Here is a 20,089-nt window from a genome sequence, read left to right as displayed (position 1 = left end):
ATGCTGCCAGTAGAAATGAACATTGAGCAGGAGCATTACATAATAATCAGTGTCACAGTGACTGTGCTCTATCGTGGGTTCAATATTCCTGCCTTCTCCCTTGCCCAATCAATCTCATTATTATTTTCCTTCTTATCCCAGATACCTTTCATACCTACTAGTATCCCAGTTAACATTAGCTACCTGGGCACAAACCAGAGATTTAACTTGGACTTCCCTCCCCTGTGTTGTTCACTGCATTCTGCTATCATGAGTACTGTATTTCTGAAAACACAGAACTGAAAAGATCTGATTTATAATCTGTTTTATAAGTGGTTGTGTTTGGCTCATTCTTGAATTACTACATTGTTGCATTTTCCTAACGTCATAAATTTATACAAGTATTTCCACTATATTTTGAGTGAATTGAGTGTTATGTTAATTATTGTTAATTGAGTAAGAAATGATTGAAATAAGTTGATGCTCTGATGAATGGTAATGCCACAATTACAGAACTGTAATGAATCTTAACAATCTATTCTTAGACTTAGAATTAAAGACAGATGTTTTCTTATGTAAAGACAATGATCATCAACAAAAGATCCTATGATTTTTGATCTTTTAGTAATTTTTATTGAGCACTGTACCAATTTGGCATTCTTTTTTCAGGTTCAAGCTTCGCATTTTGAAGGCTTGATAACAACTATAGTGGGCTACGTACTCTTGGCTATGACTCTGATAATCTGTCACGTATCCTTTTTATTATTTAAGAGAATTGGTTTGTGAACTCCCAAGTAATAATGCTGTCTTCATAACTAGATGGTAACAGTTCAAGAACTCGAAGTCTGATATCATCCAGTACAAAGTACCCTGTTTGATTGGCAGCCCATCACTTCCTCAACCGCCGTCACTCAGTAGCAACGGTGTGTGCCTCTACAAGATGCACTGTAGAAATTCACCAACGCTGCTCACACAGAACCTTCCAAACCCATGAACTTTTCCACCATTTAGAAGGACAAGGGCAGTAGATCCATGGGAATACCACCACCTGCAAGTTCCCCTCCAAGCCATTCACCATCCTGACATGAAATATATTGCTGATCCTGCAGTGTTACTTGGTGAATGTGCTGGAGCTCCCTCACTAACTGCATTGTGTCCACCTACAGTACATGGAATTTAGCAGTTCAGGAAGGCAGCTCACTGTCATCTTTTCAAGGGCCACTAGGGATGGTCAATAAACGCTGGCCAGGCCAGCAACACTCACCCTATGAGCGAATAAACAAAATATGGAGTGTTATACGCCAGTTAATGCTGCAGTGAACTTTACCAACTGTACTGGACTAACAGATTGAACCCTTCAGAAAAGCCTTTAAAGCAGTGATGGTTCAGATCTTTCAAGTTGTGCAAATGTAGTGGAATTACTCTAGTAGTCTGGTCTTTACCTTCATGCATCAGGGTAGAACCAGGTTAGGTCAGGGTACAATGTCCTCTGCCCTCCCTGCACTGCTTTAAAGACAGCCCCGTAATCAGTAAGGATGGGTATGCAGGCATTCCAGATGGATGCCTAAACTTGGCTTAGTTCCCTTGCAAAAATAGAGGCCTTGTTTATGGCTGCCTTGCAAAATTGGTCATTGACCAGCAGTCGCCTAGTCTGTAATGCTTGGGGTTGTTCAATCTTTAGCGCCACCTGCAGAATTCAGCACACTATTAAACAAAAATATAATTATTGCAGAACCAAAATGAATAAGAGTACTCTTGACTACACAGCATTCAGGATTGCCACCCTCTGATATTGGTTGTTTACATAAGGCAGTATTTTGTTGCTTTTGTTTAACTTAACTGTGCACAGGGTTTGGCTGCGCTGGTGAAGTTCCAACGATCTCGACGTTTATTGGGCGTTTGTTATATTGTTGTGAAGGTATTGTTGTATTGTTATGACTATCAATGTGTTTTGTCTTGGGTCTTTTTTTGCATGCTGGTAAATAAATCTCAGCCATAAATTTTAACCTCAAAATTACTGTCTCCTCTTATGATTCTATGTTTGTAATTTTTTTTGGAGGTTTCAAAAACAGCTTTTTATTGAAACTCCACAATGAAAAGATTTGGACAAAATACAACAAAGTGCTGAAGATGCCCAGTAGGTTTGTCAGAATCTGTGGAGAGAGAAATGGTATTTTGGGTTGACCTTTCGTTAGCACTGGGGGGGAAAAAAAAATGTCTTTGGTTGTAAACAAGTGAACGGAGAGATTGGAGAAAAAGAATAAAAAGTCTGGATAGGCTGGAAAGCCGGAAAGACTGATTAACAAGGGTTGATAGTGCAAGGCCAAAGGAGAGATGCTGTAACATGTAAAGAAACAAAAGATGGGTCTAGAGGAGCTGTAAATGACCAAATGATGAACAGCTGTTGTTTGACAGCAAAAATAAACACAACTAGCAAAAGCAAAGCCAAAGCCAAGAAGGAATAGTTGGCAAAAGTTATGGTCAAAAATTGTTGAACTGTGTTGAGGCTAGTAGGCTGCAAAGTGCCTAAACAAATGAGGAGGTGCTGTTCTTCAAGCGAGCATTGTGCTTCATTGGAACACCTCAAGAATCTGAATTCGGAGAGCTGAGAGCTTTCCATACTATTACAGGCACTTGTTTGTGCTTTTCCTTTCAATTGCTTTAAAATGTTTTACATCTGTAAATGCTAATGAAAGATCATCAAACTAAAATGTTAATTGTTCTGAAATATGACTCAACTTGCTGAACATTTCCATCATTTCTGCTTTTATTTCCATTTCCGCTGTTGATTTATTTTGCTTTTTGGCTTCTGGTACAAAATATATTCTCATTGAATTTGCTTTTGTTATTGGTAATTAATTGACTCCAGTGAAATCTAGTATGTTCTACTTTGTCGGTGGGTAGTCAGGCAGTGGGGTCTTTTGGAGGAGCAGGGTGTCATTGGAGAGGTCAATTCTGTAATTACTCGGATTTTACACGAGGTTTCAATTTGTTTTGAGCATTCTTCAAGTAACTACCTAGGTAGGTACAGCTGAACTGTGGCAAGTCTCCAATTTTGACTGAGACTGAGATGGTCACAGATGATCTTAGGGAATGGGAGAGATTGTCCATCAAACATTGAAACTTTTGGTGGATCCATTCATCAGGACATCCACAGATTTCCCAAAACCTATCTTAAGATATATGTCCAGTTTCTGACAATCTGGAGACCAGACAATTTAGCCCTAATTTCCTTGCCCATGTAGAAATACACTAGGAATTCTTTCATTGCTTTTATGCATAGCTTGACTGAGTTCAGAAATTCGACTGATTTTGGTTTCAAGTTTGCTTTTTTCATTCCTGGCACTGTATTTGGCTACCTGAATGCACCTCAGTTATAGAATCATAGGGATGTAGAGCATGGAAACAGACTTTTCGGTGCAACTCATCTATGCTGACCAGATATCCTAAGTTTATCTAGGCCCATTTGCCAGCATTTGACCCATATCCCTCTAAACCCTTCGTATTCATATACCCATCCAGATTTAGATGGATGGCTTTTAAATGTTGTAATTGTATCAGCCTCCACCACTTCCTCTGGCAGCTCATTTCCTTCAAACACCACCCTCTGCATGAAAAAGCTGCCCCTTAGGTCCCTTTTAAATCTTTCCCGTCTCGCCTTAAACCAGTGCCCTCTAGTTTTAGACTCCCCCACCCTGGTGAAAAGACCTTGTCTATTTAACCTATCAATGCTCCTCATGGTTTTACAAACCTCTGAAAAGGTCACTCCTCAGCCTTTGACAGTCCAGGGAAAATAGCCGCAGCCTATTCAGCCTCTCCCGATAGCTCAAACCTTCAACCCTGGCAACGTTCTTGTAAATCTTTCCTGAACCCTTTCAAGTTTCACAACATCCTTCCCTTAGCAGGGAGACCAGAATTGAATGCAGTATTGCAAAAGTGGCCAAACCAAAGTCCTGTAAAGCCACAACATGACCTCCCAACTCCTGTACTCTATGCACTTGTCATTAAAGACAAGCAAACCAAATGCCTTCTTCACTGTCCTATCTACCTGTGACCCTACTTTCAAGGAACTGTGAACTTGCACTGCAAAGTCTCTTGTTCAGCAACACTCTCCAGGACCTTCCCATTAAGTGTATAAAGTCCTGCCCTGATTTGCCTTTCCAAAATGCAGCATCTCTCATTTATCTAAATTAAACTTCAACTGCCACTCTTCAGTGCATTGGCCCATCTGATCAAGATCCCGTTATACTCTGAGGTAACCTCCTTCGCTATCCACTACACCTCCAATTTTGTTGTCACCTCCAAACTTACTAACCATACCTCCCATATTCACATCCAAACCATTTATATAAGTGACAAAAAGCAGTGGACCCAGCACCAGTCCTTGTGCCACACTGCTGGTCACTGGCCTCCAGTCTGAAAAGCAGTCCTCCACCGCTACCCTCTGTCATCTACCTGTGAGCCAGTTCTGTATCCAAATGGCTAGTTCTCCCTGTATTCCATGTGATCTAACCTTGCTAACCAGTTTACCGTGAGGAACTTCGTCGAAGGCCTTACTGAAGTCTATATAGATCACGTGTGCCTCATTTCCCTCATTAATCTTGTGCGTTACTTCAAAAACTCACTAAATTGTTGACGCACCACTTCCTATTGCACAAAGCATGTTGACTATCCTTAGTCAGTCCTTGCCTTTTCAAATACAAGTAAATTCTGTTCCTTGGGATTCCCTCCAACTACTTGCTCACCACTGGTGTCAGGCTCACCGGTCTGTAGTTCCCTGGCTTTTCCTTGCCACTTTTTAAAAATAGTGATGCCACATTAGCCAACCCTCCAGTCTTCTGGTCCCTCATTGTATCTATTGATGCAAATATTTCAGCAAGGGGCCCAGCCATCACTTCCCTAGCTTCCCACAGAGTTCAAGTTCCCAGGGATTTATCCACCTTTATGCATTTTAAGACATCCAGCATTACCACCTCTGTAATGTGGACAGTTTTCAAAATGTCACTATTTATTTCCCCACATTCTATATCTTCCATATCCTTCTCCATAGTAAACGCTGATGCAAAATACTCATGTAGTATCTTCCCCCATCTCCTGCGGTTCCACACATAGGTGGCCTTCCTGATCTTTAAGGGGCCCAATTCTTTGCCTGAATACCCTTTTGTCCTTAATGTATTCATAGGATCCCTTTGGATTCACCTTAACCCTATTTGCCAAAGCTATCTCATCTCCCCTTTTTGCCTTCCTGATTTCCCTCTTAAGTATACTGCTACAGCCTTTATTCTCTTCTAGGGAATCACTCGTTCTGTGATGTCTATCCTGACACACATTTCCTTCTTTTCTTGACCAAAACCTCAATTTTTCTAGTCATCCCACATTCCCTACACTTGCCAGCCTTGCCCTTCACCCTAACAAGAACATACTGTCTCCGGACTCTTGTTATCTCATTTTTGAAAGCTTCCCATTTTCCAGCATTCTCTTCACCGACAAACATCCACCCCCAATCAACTTTTGTAAGTTCTTACCTAATACTGTCCAAATTGGCCTTCCTCCAATTTAGAACAATGTAGATTTAGTCTATCCTTTTCCATCACAATTTCAAAACTAATAGAATTGTGGTCACTGGCCCCAAAGTACTCCCCTGCTGACATCTGTCACCTGTCCTGCCTTATTTCCCAAGCATAGGTCACATTTTGCAGCTTCTGTAGTAGGTACATCCACATACTGAATCAGAAATTTTTCTTGTACACGCTTAACAAATTCCCCTCCATCCAAGCCCTTAACACTGTAGCAATCCGAGTCTATAGAAAGTTAAAATCCTCTACCATAGCCACCGTATTAGTCTCACAGATACCCGAGATCTCCTTTAAAAATTTGTTTCTCAATTTCCCACTGCCTATGGGGGGCTATAGTACAATCCCAATAAGGTGATCATCCCTTTCTTATTTTTCAGTTCCACCCAAGTAACTTATCTGGACATTCTCCCAGGAATATCCTCCCTAAGCATCCCTGATCAAAAACACCATTCCCCCTCCTATCATGCCCACCTTTCTATCCTTCCTATAGCATCTATACCTGAACATTAAGCTGCCAGTCCTGTCCATCCCTGAGCCATGTCTCTGCAATTGCTAAGATATCCCAATCCCATGTTCCCAACCATGCGTTGAGTTCATCTGCCTTACCTGTTAGGCCTTTTGCATTGAAATAAATAAAGTTCGACCTTGCTCTCTGCTTTGTTCCTGCCTGCTCAGACTGTTTGACTTGCTCCTTTTCCCAGCTATACCAGTCTCAGACTGACCTTTTACCTCACTATCTCCCTGGGTCCCTCAGTCCTTATTATTTTAAATCCTCCTGAACAGCTCGAGCAAATCTCCCCGCTAGTATATTAGTCCCCTTCCAATTCAGGTGCAATCCACCCTTCTTATACAGGTCACTTCTACCCCTGAAGATATTCCAATGATCCAAAAGTGTGAATTGTTCTCCCCTCCACTAGCTCCTCAGCCACGCATTCATCTGCTCTATCCTGCTATTCTTACCATCACTAGCTTGTGGCACCGGGAGTAATCCAGATATTCCTACTCTCGAGGACCTCATTTTTAAATTCCTACCTAACTTTCTATGTTCTGTCCTCAGAATCTCATCGGTTTCTCTTCCTGTGTCGTTAGTTGTAATGTGTACAACGACTTCCTGCTGCTCCCACTCCCCCTTGAGAATATTCTGCACCCTCTCAGAGATACCTTGATCCTGGCAGCAGGGAGGCAACACACCATTCTGATGTCTCGTTGTCGACCGCAGAAACATCTGTCTGTGCCTCTGACTAGAGAGTCCCCTGTCACAATCGATTGCTTGGAACCTGTCATACACCTTGTTGCATTAGAGCCAGTCTCGGTATAGGAAACCTAGCTGTCAGTGCTACATTCCCCTGAGAGTCCATCATCCGCTACATTTTCCAAAACAGCATACTTGTTTGAGATGGGGATGGCCACAGGAGACTCCTGCACAACCTGCCTCTGTCTCCCATGTTTCCTAGAGGTCACCCATCTACCTGACTGTGTCTTCAGTTTAGTTCCTTTCCTGCAACTGTCATCCATCACATGTCCTAGCCCCTGTGAATTCCTCAATGCCATTAACTGTCATTTCAACCAATCCATGTGATCCGATAGGATTCGCAACCAAACACACTTCGTCCAAACACAATCATCAGCAGCATAGAAACTCTCCTTAATCTCCCACATCCAACAGGAAGAGCACATCACTTTACTAAAGGCCCTCTTTGCACCTTAACAATCTGCAGAACCAAAAAATAGCACAGTCTTACTGCTGCAAAAAAAAGACATTGCTCCAGGATAACTTTGTCCCTATGCTTTACATGTTTAAAGTTTAATAAAGAGAAAGATCTCAATAAAGCATATTAACAAAAAATAACCCACTCTACTCACTTGTAGATTTACCAAAAAATAGTAAGGTTATACTTTTTAAAACAAAAAGCACACTTAGCTGCTTCCCTGCTGTGAGCTCTCAAAGTCAGCCGTGAATTTCACTGTTTGTTAACTTTTCTTAGATGAAGTCCAATGTGCATAGATGCTTGAAATCAAATAGTAGAACAGATAGCTGTGTAGATTCAGCAGTGCAGGTTTATTTCTGTTCATTCAGTTCCCATGTGGTCACTGCCTTTGTCTGTCTTCCTCCTTTTTAAAGTGTCATTTTGATTTTTTCCCTCCAAGTTCCAAAACAATGTAACAGCTTATGGAACTAACTACTGCTCCTAGAATTCAAGGAACTCAGCTGCAACACTGAAAACACCTCGAAAAAGGAGCAGCTCCTAGAAAGCAGCTCTCCTGTCCTCCATCTTGGATTACCCACAGTTGCAGCAAAATGAGTTAAAATTAATAAGAAAATTTGATCAAGTGTGCAATATAGAATTGTCTAATGTCTTGATGGAGATTGTGTTTAACCAATTATCTGAGTCTTTTTGTAGTATACATAACATCAAGGTCTACTTTTTTTTAAAAATTTAGGTGTCCTTACTGGTAGTTGTGGAAATTGGTGTTTTCCCCCTGATATGCGGCTGGTGGCTTGACATCTGTTCACTAGTAAGTCGCTTCTGCCCTCAGGAGCTTTATCAGTGATTCATTGGGACTTTGATCAAACTTTCATCCTGTATTTAAAAAAAGTGATTTAGTCATTTTTGTTTTTGATTTACTTGTCGTACATGCTCATTTTCAAATACCATTGTAACCTCACCCATTCCTGTATCCATAACGTATTCCAGGTTCCACAATATTCCAACATTTCTACACTATACCAGACTGGTATCTTGAACTCACCTGATTTTAATCTCCACCAATGCAAGGTCTCAACGGTCTTAATTATCCAGGAGCATCTTAACAGAAATTTAGCACTGTTACTCTTAAGTAACAGGCACTTTGGCCATTCCATTTGTCCATATGTTTCTCTGATGGTGATTGACCATTTCTCTACCCCACCAGCTCTTAAATTGAATCCAGCTGGGTTAATCTGAGTGAAGAGCATTTTAACCAGTTGACCACCTCCAGGAGCTGCTCAATATGCTCAAAATCAGCTAATAACACTGGGGAGGCGAGATTTCCAAGGATCGTTTAAGTTGAGGCTCATGTTCATAATTTTCTTGTTCCGTTCTTTTTTTGTTCCATTTATTTTTTTTTTGTATTGGGGTAATACTTTTGACAAGATTAACTGTTTGAAACTCTGTGAACCCATCTTTAAAATGCCTGCTTCAAAAGATGACATGGACTGAATGGTTGACCTAGCTTAGAGCCCGTAAGAGAGATCAGGTCTGTGATTATTTATGTTCTCCTGTACTTCTCTAGTGCATTGTAGAAAGAATTAAGATATAACTTAATCATTTTCAGGAAGCCTCAGTATTTTTTCGGAGGGGTAGCACACTATTTTCTGGATTCTTCTGCAAGACTGTTCTGACTCTGTACAAGGTCTTTTGTTGAATCCAGTCCTCCTCGATGTGCGTATCTCATGACGCTTGTCATATAAATGAACAGCTGTAAACAGCTACTTTCTTTTGCTTGATCTCTGATATGTAATTGAATAATACTCATGACCATTTTTCCTCAGTATATCTGAGAATAGTGTAAATGCACAAATGTATAATTTAACCTGATTCTGTTACACTTGCATGAATCATGTTGCTAATCCAGGAAAAAATATATCTGCTGTTAACAAAAATTAAGGTCTTTGCAGACTACAGAAAACCAGAAGTAAGATTTCATAATTTCATTTCAGATTTGCTGAGCTAAAAGAAATCTAGCATCTGTAAGTGAAGAAGACCCACATATGTAAAAGGACTTGATAACAGTCATGTTCTTATTTCCGTCTCTTAATAGTGAAATGGATGTTGACCTTTAATTTTTTTTTGCCTGGATTAATATGTGTATTTTTAAAAACCGGGCTGTCATGAAATGCAGGTTAGTTGCAATGATCAATCTGACATCTTGCTGATTTTAATCTGCTGCAGGAAATGTTTGATGCTACTTTGAAAGACAGAGAGCTGAGTTTTCAATCTGCACCTGGAACCACAATGTTCCTCCACTGGCTGGTGGGCATGGTCTATGTGTTCTACTTCGCATCTTTCATTCTTCTACTCAGAGAGGTGGGTAGATCTTAGTTCAGCTACTGATAGACTTAAAGTTCTGCTGGGATTTCTTTAATCAAGTTATTGATTCCAACACCTGTTTTAGGAGATGTTTGAAATATAATGGCAATGCACTCAGTTCTCTGATAGGGGCCACTATCACAACTTCTCAATTCTGCCTCAGTGTTTGAGTGCCTTTCTTGTGTCTTTCTAGTGTGTTATGCTTACACCATTTGAGAACAGTTTGATTCTGCAACTTGTGTTCTCAGCCAAGTTATGGTGTGTCAAGCTTTTTTGTATCAGGCAGCTATGGCTGTATTGCAACATTCTTCTTGCCTTCGGATAAATCATGCACTGAGATTTATCCTGCTAGTTGAACAAAATCTCGTTCTTGTTTTTTGAGCTAGTCATTCATTTAAAGGTTCACTAGTGCTATTGGGCAGAGTCTAAGCTAATTTGCAAAGTGGTTGCACAATTAGAAAGCAGAAACAAAATATAAATGTGGATTAGGAGAGTTGGAGGGTACCACATTAAGAAATAGTATGGTATTTGGAGGCATCAACTAAATATAAGAAGGTGGTCCAAAACTTGAATATTGCTATAAAAAGACACTTTCTGTTTTCAAGTCATTGTAGGATAGGATTTTCAGTCAGGCTTGCGATATGCCACACTTGTGTATGTTGGAAGTGACATAGATAATGTGCAGGGCCCTGTTCTTTGCAATTAGTAGAACATGTATACATACTGCCTGCTTCAACAGAAAAAAAAAATTGTCTGGTTAATTTATTGGGGCAATGTTGTGACCAACCTGAGTCGATCTTCCCTAGTTTGAAACTTGAACAACTCTTGGTAGTTAACTATCTGTCTTCATTAACTAGTGAATTCTTCAAGATAACACATTTATTGATCAAAGCCTACTTGGGAACCAGTCAACACATTTTAAAATTATGTTCTCCTTTGGTATTGCATATGAAGTGTCATGATGAATGTAAGATGGAATGCTTTTAAATATCCAAACACCCAAATACAGGAAGGTTTAAGACCATTTCAGTGCATGTGTGAATATGCATGAATCATTGTAAATCAGGTTGGCAAATTGCTGACACAAACGTGCATGGGAAGATGCTGTGATAATGCAGACATGGGCCAAACAGAGTGTGATTGGGTACTTTACTTTCTTGAATACGAGATGTCCAGGAAAGATGCAGAAGGAAAGAAAGCAAAGTGAAACATTGGTAATATTGATTAAAGATAATGTTGCACTCTAAAGAAAGGATGTCTCCTGGAGCGGTTATTCACAATAATGTATTTGATTAAAGCTAACAAGCATTACAGGTACCGCTACACTACTGGGTGTGTTATGTTCACTTCCAGCTAGTTAAATGGATTCTGAGAAACAAATTTTCAGGGAAATTTGCATAGGTATTCAAACTGTACACAATAGTTGTTATTTTTTTAAAAATTGGCTTCTCTCAATACAGAAGAAACTTAATCGTGGAAATGCAGAGCGGGTGAAAAATTTCTGGTGTGTTCATGAGAACCTTTTGGCATGTTTCCAACCTTATGGGGAAGGAAGTATTGTTAGGGCTGGTTCTGAGCAATGAGATTGAAGCACCAGGACAGGGAACAAGACCATTAAATTATGCAGTTTAGATTGACCATTTAAAATGGGCAAGTTGTGTTTTTGTTTCAGATTTTGAGCTTTTGCAGATTTTGCTTTTTGTTTGAGTTAGTGTTTGCACTTTCAAATATGTTATTTAAAAGGATCATGCTGAATACTGTTGATACTTTGCTGTGGTATAATGGATGTGGGTAATCCAGAGTGATTAAAATTCAGAAACTTAGCTGTTCCTGAGCTGGGGAAGCCTGATCAGCCACACAGCTAAAGAAGCCACCATCTGCTAGCAGAACAATTAGATGTAATTGACAAGTTTTTTAAATTTTTCTCCTTAACTCAATTGTTTTGATGTAAAATACCTCTTGTACTGCTTTATAGATGCTCCTATGAGCAATGTTTAATGTTTTGTTTCAGGTGTTAAGACCAGGTGTCTTATGGTTTTTGAGAAATCTGAATGATCCAGATTTTAATCCAGTCCAAGAGATGATTCATCTACCTATTTATAGGCATTTCAGACGTTTTATACTATCTGTGGTAAGTGTGGTGTCCACGTTTGATTACTCTTGAAATTAAATTCTTTTATTATGAAGAGAGAATTTAACCTAAGAATGCACAATAGGAAATAGTAGCCTTGTACAATCGAATGGGCAGATATACCAGGTTAAAAAGGGACGAGCAACCTCTGGATCAGGAAGCGTTTCTGTTTGGAAACTCAGAATTTGGTTGCATTCAGGTGAGTGTGGATCCATCGAGTATACATGGTGGAATGATGTGTGAACGTTGAACTTCTAAATATTTCAATTTTTTAAAAAAATTGACATTGTAAGAGTCGATGGAGATCCACCAGGGAAATGAATGAAGCTTCTAATGCCATCGGGTGATTTTATCGTAACTGATCACTACTTTTCAACAAATGAATTGCAATCAAGCATTTTGAACGTTAGTGAAACTGAAGTGTTTTTTTTTGTACAAATACTGAATCCTTGAAAATCTCTATAAACTGACAGCTATGCTTACACAAAACTTTCACATAAATAGGTTGACAAATATCAGAAACAATCGGAGTGTAGTAATTTGAAATTATGTAAATCTTCAAAAATGTTTATTTTAGTTTTTCATGTATAATTTCATTAAGATTCTTATCTTATTCTTTGCAGATTGTCTTTGGCTCTATTGTCCTCCTTATGCTTTGGTTGCCAATTCGTATTATTAAGACTGTACTCCCTGATTTTCTACCGTACAATGTAATGCTTTACAGGTAATACCTGGTCTTATGGATACTTGCAGGCATAATAATTAGTAGCCTGTTTGCACGCTTCATTGAAAGTTCTGTGACAGCAGGGATCAGTTCTTTTGAAGGTTTCTTTTGATTTTTTGTCACTGGCTATTTTTTTGATTTTCAAGAGCTGCTTTTTCATTCTCTGATTCATTTATTTGATGATGCAGTCACAGAGTAACAATACCTTCTATATTCAGCAGTATGAAATTGGTATCTAATTGCGATCTTTGCTTTCTTGTTCACCTTCCCATTTATGATGGATTCCTGTGATCAAGACACTGCAGTGAGTTTAGAAACCGTGTTATAATCCCAGACCATACCATCAAATTTTCCTACTGATTAGGGTCCAATAATCATTATTTGTAAAGTAGAGAAAAATGATATCCAGGGGATTGAAGAGAAGGGAAAATTCTTGGCTATATGCTGATAGGAAAGATTTCTATCTTTTTGTGTTCTAATTTGCAATCTTGTTAAAACAACATGTATCAACTGTTTAGAATTGGCTTTTTTGGTTCCTCTACAGTGATGCCCCAGTCAGTGAACTGTCTCTAGAGCTTCTGCTACTGCAAGTTGTATTGCCAGCTTTACTGGAACAAGGACATACTCGGCAGTGGTTGAAGGGGCTGGTCCGAGCTTGGACAGTCTCAGCTGGATATTTGTTGTAAGTAATTCCAACATTTTGATAATAAAAAATAGGTAAGCCCTTGAATTCTACTTTAGGCCCTGTACATAACAGATTCATGCAGGCCCACATCTAAGTGTTTAGGAAAGTACGTTGTCAGCAGTAGGAAATATTTGCTGTAATTGAACAATCTAATGTAATGAGATTGTTCCCTTATGACCAATTCCTTTAAAGGGGATTTTCTAAGTGATAACACTTCGATTTCAAAGGACAAAAGGAAGCTTTTACTCGTTATCTTACAAATTAGATTAGATTTAATTGCTGTGTGATGATTGCAAAACACCAACAGCACAGTTTTGGTGCTTGCTGCTGTGCTTGTGGAAAGCTGCTCACTTTGATCTAGTGATTGCTGGCACATTTTTCTCCTTTCACAAGATCAGTCCAAATCTAGCTGCAAGTTGAGAGAATTTCTTTGCATCCAGCAACCATGTGGTTAACCAACGGGCAGCTAATAACTTTATTCATGCAGACAGCAAACCAGAATTAAAAACAGCTGTGTCCCTTTGCATTTAATTTTAAATGTTATTTGATATTCAGATCGTGGTATACATATCAGACTACGGTAGAAGTTAATTGTAAAAATGTTTTAAAAAAAACAACAGCATACTCTCGGAAGAAACATAGAATCAGCAGCAGCAATCTCTGGACTAACACACTTAACTGCGAGTATGCAGATTCTGCAGCTTTCAGTTTCAGAGGAGCAATAATAACCATGCTGTTTTGATGTAGTCTATCCAGATGTAGACTATCTGAACTTTGTTATCATTGATAGCTAGACATCTTTAAGAATAAATTCAGCAGAATGAATACTATTATCTGCAATAAGTACTGAGTAAATCAGTTTGCTGAAAAACAGGTTATATAAAACTTTAGGATGTCTCATTATTTAATATCTTGAATGCATTTTCTTCATGCTGATAGGGACCTCCATTCATACTTGCTCGGAGACCAGGAGGAAAATGAGAACAATGCCAACCAACAGGTGAACAATAACCAACAAGCGCGTAATAACAATGCCATTCCTGTAGTAGGGGAAGGACTTCACGCAGCTCACCAGGCCATACTGCAACAGGGTGGGCCCGTAGGCTTTCAACCTTATCGGAAACCTTTACAGTTTCCTCTTAGAGTAAGTGACTTCTAAAATTTCAATGCTGTTTTTTTTAAATCATTGTCAACTTTCTACCAACATAGGCATGTGTAAATTTTGTGTGTCTGTGTGTTACAAGATCATAATGCTTTAAGAGCATATTCCCTCTTTTAAAAAGGACTGATAGTATTTAGTTCGCCCCCTTGCAGGATTGTGGAGTACATTTCTACTGTAGTTTTGAAGAAGAGATACAACAATATGGGTAGAACTTGTGGATAAGAAAGGTGCAGTCACTGTGATGGGGTTGAACAACAGGCCTCCCGATAGCCAGTGGGAGATAGAGGAAAAGATATTTGAGCAAATCACGGAAAAATTGAGTGATTTTAACTTCCCCAGTATTGACTGGGGCTCCCTTAGTTCCAGGGTCTTAGATTGGGCAGAATTTGTTTGGTGCATCCAAGAGGATTTCTTGAAGCAATATGTAAATAATCCAACTAACGAAGGGCTATACCAGGCCTTGCATTGAGCAATGAGCCTGGCTAGGTGATTGAAGTAACAATGGTGTAGCATTTTAGCAACAGTGATCATAATCATAATATTAACCTTAAGTTTAAACATCGCTCTGGATAAAGGTAAGATTAGTCTTTAGATAAAAGTGCTAAATTGGCAGTATTACAATAGTATTAGGTAGGAAATGGAGAAACTGGATTGGGGGTGGCTGTTTGAGGGTCAGTCTACATATGATATGTGGAAGTCTTTTAAAGCCAGTTAATTGGAGTTTAGGATCAGCATCTTCCTGTGAGGAAGAAAGATAAGGATGGCAAAATTCAGGAACCCTGGATGATGAGTTCTTGAAAAATGAGTCGAAAAGGAAGCAGATGTAATGTTTAGGAAGCTGAAATTTAACAAGGCCTTTGAGGGAAATAAAAGAAATAGGAAAGACCTGTAAAAGAGGTCTTGAAATGTCCATGGCAAGTAGGATTAAGGAGAATCCCAAGGCACTTCGTACATGTATTAGGAGCAAGGAAGTAGCCAGAAAAGGGTAGGCCCACTCAAGTACAAAGGAGAGAGTTGATGTGTATTGCCAGAGGAAGTGGGTGAGGTCCTAAATGTGTACTTTTCATCGATATTCACCGAGGAGAAGGACATGGACAATGGTAAAATTAGGGAGGGATATGTTATTCAGGGGCATGTTAATATTCAGAAGGAGATGGTGTTGGGTATCATGGACAATTTTAAGGTAGATAAATCCCCAGACCCTGATGGGATCTATACCAGATACCTTGACAGAGATCTTTGTGTCCTTTTTAACCACAGGTGAGGTCTCAGAAAACTGGAGAATAGCCAGTGTTGTCCCCTTGCTTAAGAAGGGCACAGTGATAATCCAGGAAACTATAGGCTGGTGAGCCTTGCATGAGTAGTGGGGATGATATTGGTGAAGATTCTTAGGGACATAATTTACTCACATTTAGAAAGGAATGGATTCATCAGAGATAGTCAGCACACCTTTGTGCAGGGAAGGTTTTGTCTCTCAAAGGATAGAGCAGGGATATAGATCAGTTGGATTGTTGGGCAGAGAATTGACAGATGGAATTTAATCTGGACAAGTCAGAGGTGATGCATCTTATGAGGTCAAATGCAAGAAGAAAGTATACAGTAAATGGCAGGACTGTTAGGAGCATTACTGTTCAGAGAGATCTGTGAATGCAAGTCCATAACTCCCTGGAAGTGATGACACAAGTGGATAAAGTGGGATAGAAGGCATGCGATATGCTTGCCTTCATTGGTCAGGGCATTGACTAAAGAAGCTGGCAAATTGTGTGGCAGCTATCTAAAGCTTTAGTTAGGTCATTTTGGAGGGGAAAGTATTGAGGCAATGTGCAAGGCAAGTTTTTTTTTTTTTACACAGAGAGCGGTAGGTGCCTGGAACACAGTGCCAGGTAGAAGCATATACGATAGCAAAGTTTGAAGCGTTTAGACAATCAAACAGGTAGGAAATGGAGGGGTGTGGGCGATGTATAGGCAGATGGCATCATGGTCGGCACAGACTTGGTGGGCTTGAGGGCATGTTCCTATGTTCTAATAAAGAAAATGTCAGCATTGACGATAATTCCTTCTGAATTAATTCCACTGCGAATCAGAAAGCATCAGGAACTGTTGAGCATGTCCTCTCGCCCTGACTGATGCTGCTGGTGCCTGCGCACCTGATCCTGATGTCTTTCCAGTTTGTTAGCATGAGTATCCGAGATGTAGGCTGCTTGTGGCTGCCAAATCTCACTTCAGATTCCTGCTTTGCTTTGTGGGTAAATTTGACTTCTCGATGCATTGCAGATGTGCCAAGTGAAAAAGCTTTGTGTAGGAATTTCTCACCTACCTCAGTTAATAAATAATTGGCTTTATGCCCAAAATCATGGTCTCAAACCACACGTTGGGAGGTAATTTTTTTTAGATTAATGTTGTTTATTTGTTATTCTTTGGTAAGTGAATAAATACATTCACTTGTAGTGCATATTTGAAAATAAGTGCGAAAAACCATTTCAAAAGAAAGCAATACCCGAGTATATTTCTCATGCGAATTTGTACTCGTAAGGTTGCCTAAATCCCAGAGGTCCACAGGGTTGTGTTCTCATTAGAGATTCAGAAAAACAACTGGTGGGGAGTTTAACCTGAGTGTCACTATGCATCAGATTCATGATATTCTCAGCCAGTGCAAGAATTGAACTGTTGGCATTACTCTGCATCACAAACAAGCTGTTCAGAAGACTGAGTTAGTCGACTCTGATTAACCTTTATCAAGTTAATAAATCCATAGTGTCCTATATTTAACAAGTCATTTTTGAAAGCTTGATAGTCAGCATCACGCAGTTCTGCTGATTCAGAGCCTGTGATTTTCTTTAGGATGCAGTAGCACTACCAATTATTTAATTTTCTAAGAAACTGGTGGATGCCAATGAAAGTAGTAATTTGCCCAGTATAGCTTTTGAGAGTTATTTTCAGTGATTCCAAAACCTGTTCCCTCTGATCGAGGATTGGACACAACACCAAAAGAAAAATCATTATTGAATTTAATCCATTTTCTATTATAATAAAATTTGAGCTAGGCTACTGCTCTTAAATGTAACAATGAATACATTTCAGTGGAAAGGAGAAAACAAATTATTCCATTTCACTGCACTGGTACATACATTATTTTACATTTGTGATTATGCAAATACTTTTTAATCAGAAACTTGAACTCTAGTTTGACAATTTCTCAGTTGTGTCCAGCACAAAAACTGTAACCCAAGAACTGAATTTTTGTGTCAGTAAGCTATCAATAAAAAATTGGCCTGCCCTCCACAATTGATGTTTCAGTGGTATACATAAGAGTTCTGATGAAAATATTGTAATTTGCTTTCAAGCCAAGGCTATACCATTACAATTACTTGGATGCAAGCATACTCATTGGCTTGGAATTAAATTTTTTTTGTATTGATATGTAGTTTAGTCAAAGTTGTTTCTTATTTCATCTAGATTCTACTGTTGGTAATTTTCATGTGTGTGACATTGTTGATTGCCAGTCTCATCTGTCTCACGTTACCAGGTACATGAATATTTAATGTCATTTTGTATAACTCTTACAAGCATACTTACATTTTATCATTAAACTTTTCCAGAATAAGTATTCTTTATTGGTAATCCTTTTATGTATTATTTATATAGAGAATATTGTATTTATTACAGTCCTTAAAACATAGCCATATGTTTAAGTGCTCGGAGTTCAGGGAGCAATGAACAGTGGTCATATGTAAATAGTTCTTCTTTAGTAGTCATGGCCACATATAATAGTATGGATTTCAAGTTTCAGGCATGTGCTTGTAGATGCTAATAAATGTTCAAGATCTTGAGCCATCTCAATGTGGGTCACCCTTCCAAAAGTAACATTAATACATTAGAAATGGATTTGGAAGATCAACAAGAGTGGGTGTATATACACAAGACTGTGAGGAAAGATTAAAGTAATTAAAATTGTGGAGAGTACATGATTAACAGGAGAGTTAATTGGGTTTTAAAATGGAATATTAAAATGATATTGATTGGACGCTATATTAATTAAGATTAGAGTAACACGATTCAATCAATTTAAAATAACAAAATAATTAGGTTTCGTTTTGCTCAACATTGTAAATGTTTGTTTAAATTTATCTTCCAGGCAAACTGGAACTAATGCCTCTGCAGACATTCAGAATGTGGGAACTAGTTTGGGTCAATTGTGACCCAAACATCAAAGCTTTAAAGGCTCTAGTTGAATCCTTCATTACATAAATTAATATTGGCTTTTGAAAGATGTTTCTAGGCCTTTAGTTTCTTGTCAGTCTGAAATGTAGTTAATTTTATCATGTTTTATATTACTTGTTTTTTTCCATTCAAGCAATCACACCCTCTTGGCATTTATTTTGTTTCCAGTTTCAGCAGGCCGTTGGATTATGTCGTTTTGGACTGGCAGTGCCAAAATCCATGAGCTATATACAGCTGCCTGTGGATTGTATATCTGCTGGTTGACGATACGAGCAATTACAGTGTTAGCAGCATGGATGCCACAGGGGCGCGATGTTATTTTTCAGAAACTTAAAGAATGGTCCCTCATGGTGAGTCACTTCACCTGTTGAATTTAAATTGTTCCTGTTTTTGCTTACTAAGTAAATATTCAGGAGACGCATGGAGTACTGTAGAATGGTAACTTTGCTGTAATTGAGGCACATATTGTGGAAATCAGAAGCAATTTTTAAAAGTAGTATGTTAAATCTACTATTCAAACAAGTAAGAATTCAAAAATAAGCTAAGGTGACTGATCTCCAATAGCTGCAACCATCTTCCATTGTATTAGGTATGACTCTTACCGTTGGAGAGTTTCCCTCAGTTTCCCATTACTTCTAGTTTTGCTCAGGCTTCTTGATGCCGCACTGTAATGCAGCCTTGACGTGAAGGGTGATCACTTACACATCACCACTGGAGTTCAACTTATTTGTCCATGTTTGAATCAAGACTGTAATGAGATGAGGAGCTGAGTGACCCTGCAGTAATTGCCAAGTTTCCTTGCCCATGTTTGACTTTATGCCATCAGACCTTATAGGGTCTGGAGTGAACGTTAAGGACTCCCAATGCAACTCCCTCCCAACTGTATACCGTGCTGGCACCTTTGCTGGGTCTGCTGTGCCATGGATGTTGTTGCTGTCTCAGATATTGAGCTATGTCCAAGTCAAGCTGTTGCTTATGTAGACTGTGAGATAGCTTTCCCAATTTTGCAACTGGCCCCCAGATATTGGTCAGGAGGACTTTGCGGCATCGACAGGTCATTCTCAGTGCCAAAGTTGACACTAGGAGATCTGTCCAGTTTCTTTCTTTTTTTGAGGCTCCCTACCAGTCCATATAACTTTTTAGGCCATTTTAGAAGGCAGTTCAATATGGTCAGCCACATTACCGTTCATCTGGATATTAGTGAACCATTTGGGTTTCAACAACAATCGGCAATAGTTTCATAGTCACCACTAAACTTTTGCTTCCAGGTTTTTATTGATTCTGTTTCCACCATCAGCTGTGGTGGGATTTGAACCCGGCTCCATGGAACTTTGCCTGGATCTCTGCATTACTAGACCAGCAGTAATACCACTAGTGTATTTCCTCTAGTACATATATAGCTGACGATTGAAGAAGAATATGACTAAAAATGCATGAATAGTTTGCTTTAAGAGATCACAAGGTGCAGAGCTGGATGAACACAGCAGGCCAAGCAGCATCAGAGGAGCAGGTAAGCTGACGTTTCAGGCCTAGACCCTTCT

The 20,089-nt window shown here is 39.2% G+C and overlaps 1 protein-coding gene across 1 annotated transcript in view; it reads left to right on the top strand.

Moving 5' to 3' along the window:
• marchf6 (membrane-associated ring finger (C3HC4) 6) overlaps window positions 1-20,089 on the top strand; it is a 93,474-nt gene that overhangs the window by 65,222 nt on the left and 8,163 nt on the right. The window contains exons 12-21 of the mRNA XM_048608953.1: window positions 649-729; window positions 1,829-1,897; window positions 7,998-8,072; window positions 9,488-9,622; window positions 11,637-11,756; window positions 12,380-12,480; window positions 13,025-13,162; window positions 14,105-14,309; window positions 17,784-17,853; window positions 18,717-18,898. Coding sequence (XP_048464910.1) covers window positions 649-729; window positions 1,829-1,897; window positions 7,998-8,072; window positions 9,488-9,622; window positions 11,637-11,756; window positions 12,380-12,480; window positions 13,025-13,162; window positions 14,105-14,309; window positions 17,784-17,853; window positions 18,717-18,898 — 1,176 coding nt within the window. The remainder of the gene's footprint in view (window positions 1-648; window positions 730-1,828; window positions 1,898-7,997; window positions 8,073-9,487; window positions 9,623-11,636; window positions 11,757-12,379; window positions 12,481-13,024; window positions 13,163-14,104; window positions 14,310-17,783; window positions 17,854-18,716; window positions 18,899-20,089) is intronic.

The sequence above is a fragment of the Rhincodon typus genome, chromosome 2 (genome assembly GCF_021869965.1).
Source record: "Rhincodon typus isolate 14 chromosome 2, sRhiTyp1.1, whole genome shotgun sequence".
NCBI lineage: Eukaryota > Metazoa > Chordata > Chondrichthyes > Orectolobiformes > Rhincodontidae > Rhincodon > Rhincodon typus.
The sequence above is the reverse complement of the archived record's forward strand: the minus strand, read 5'-3'. Positions and strand labels throughout refer to the sequence as shown.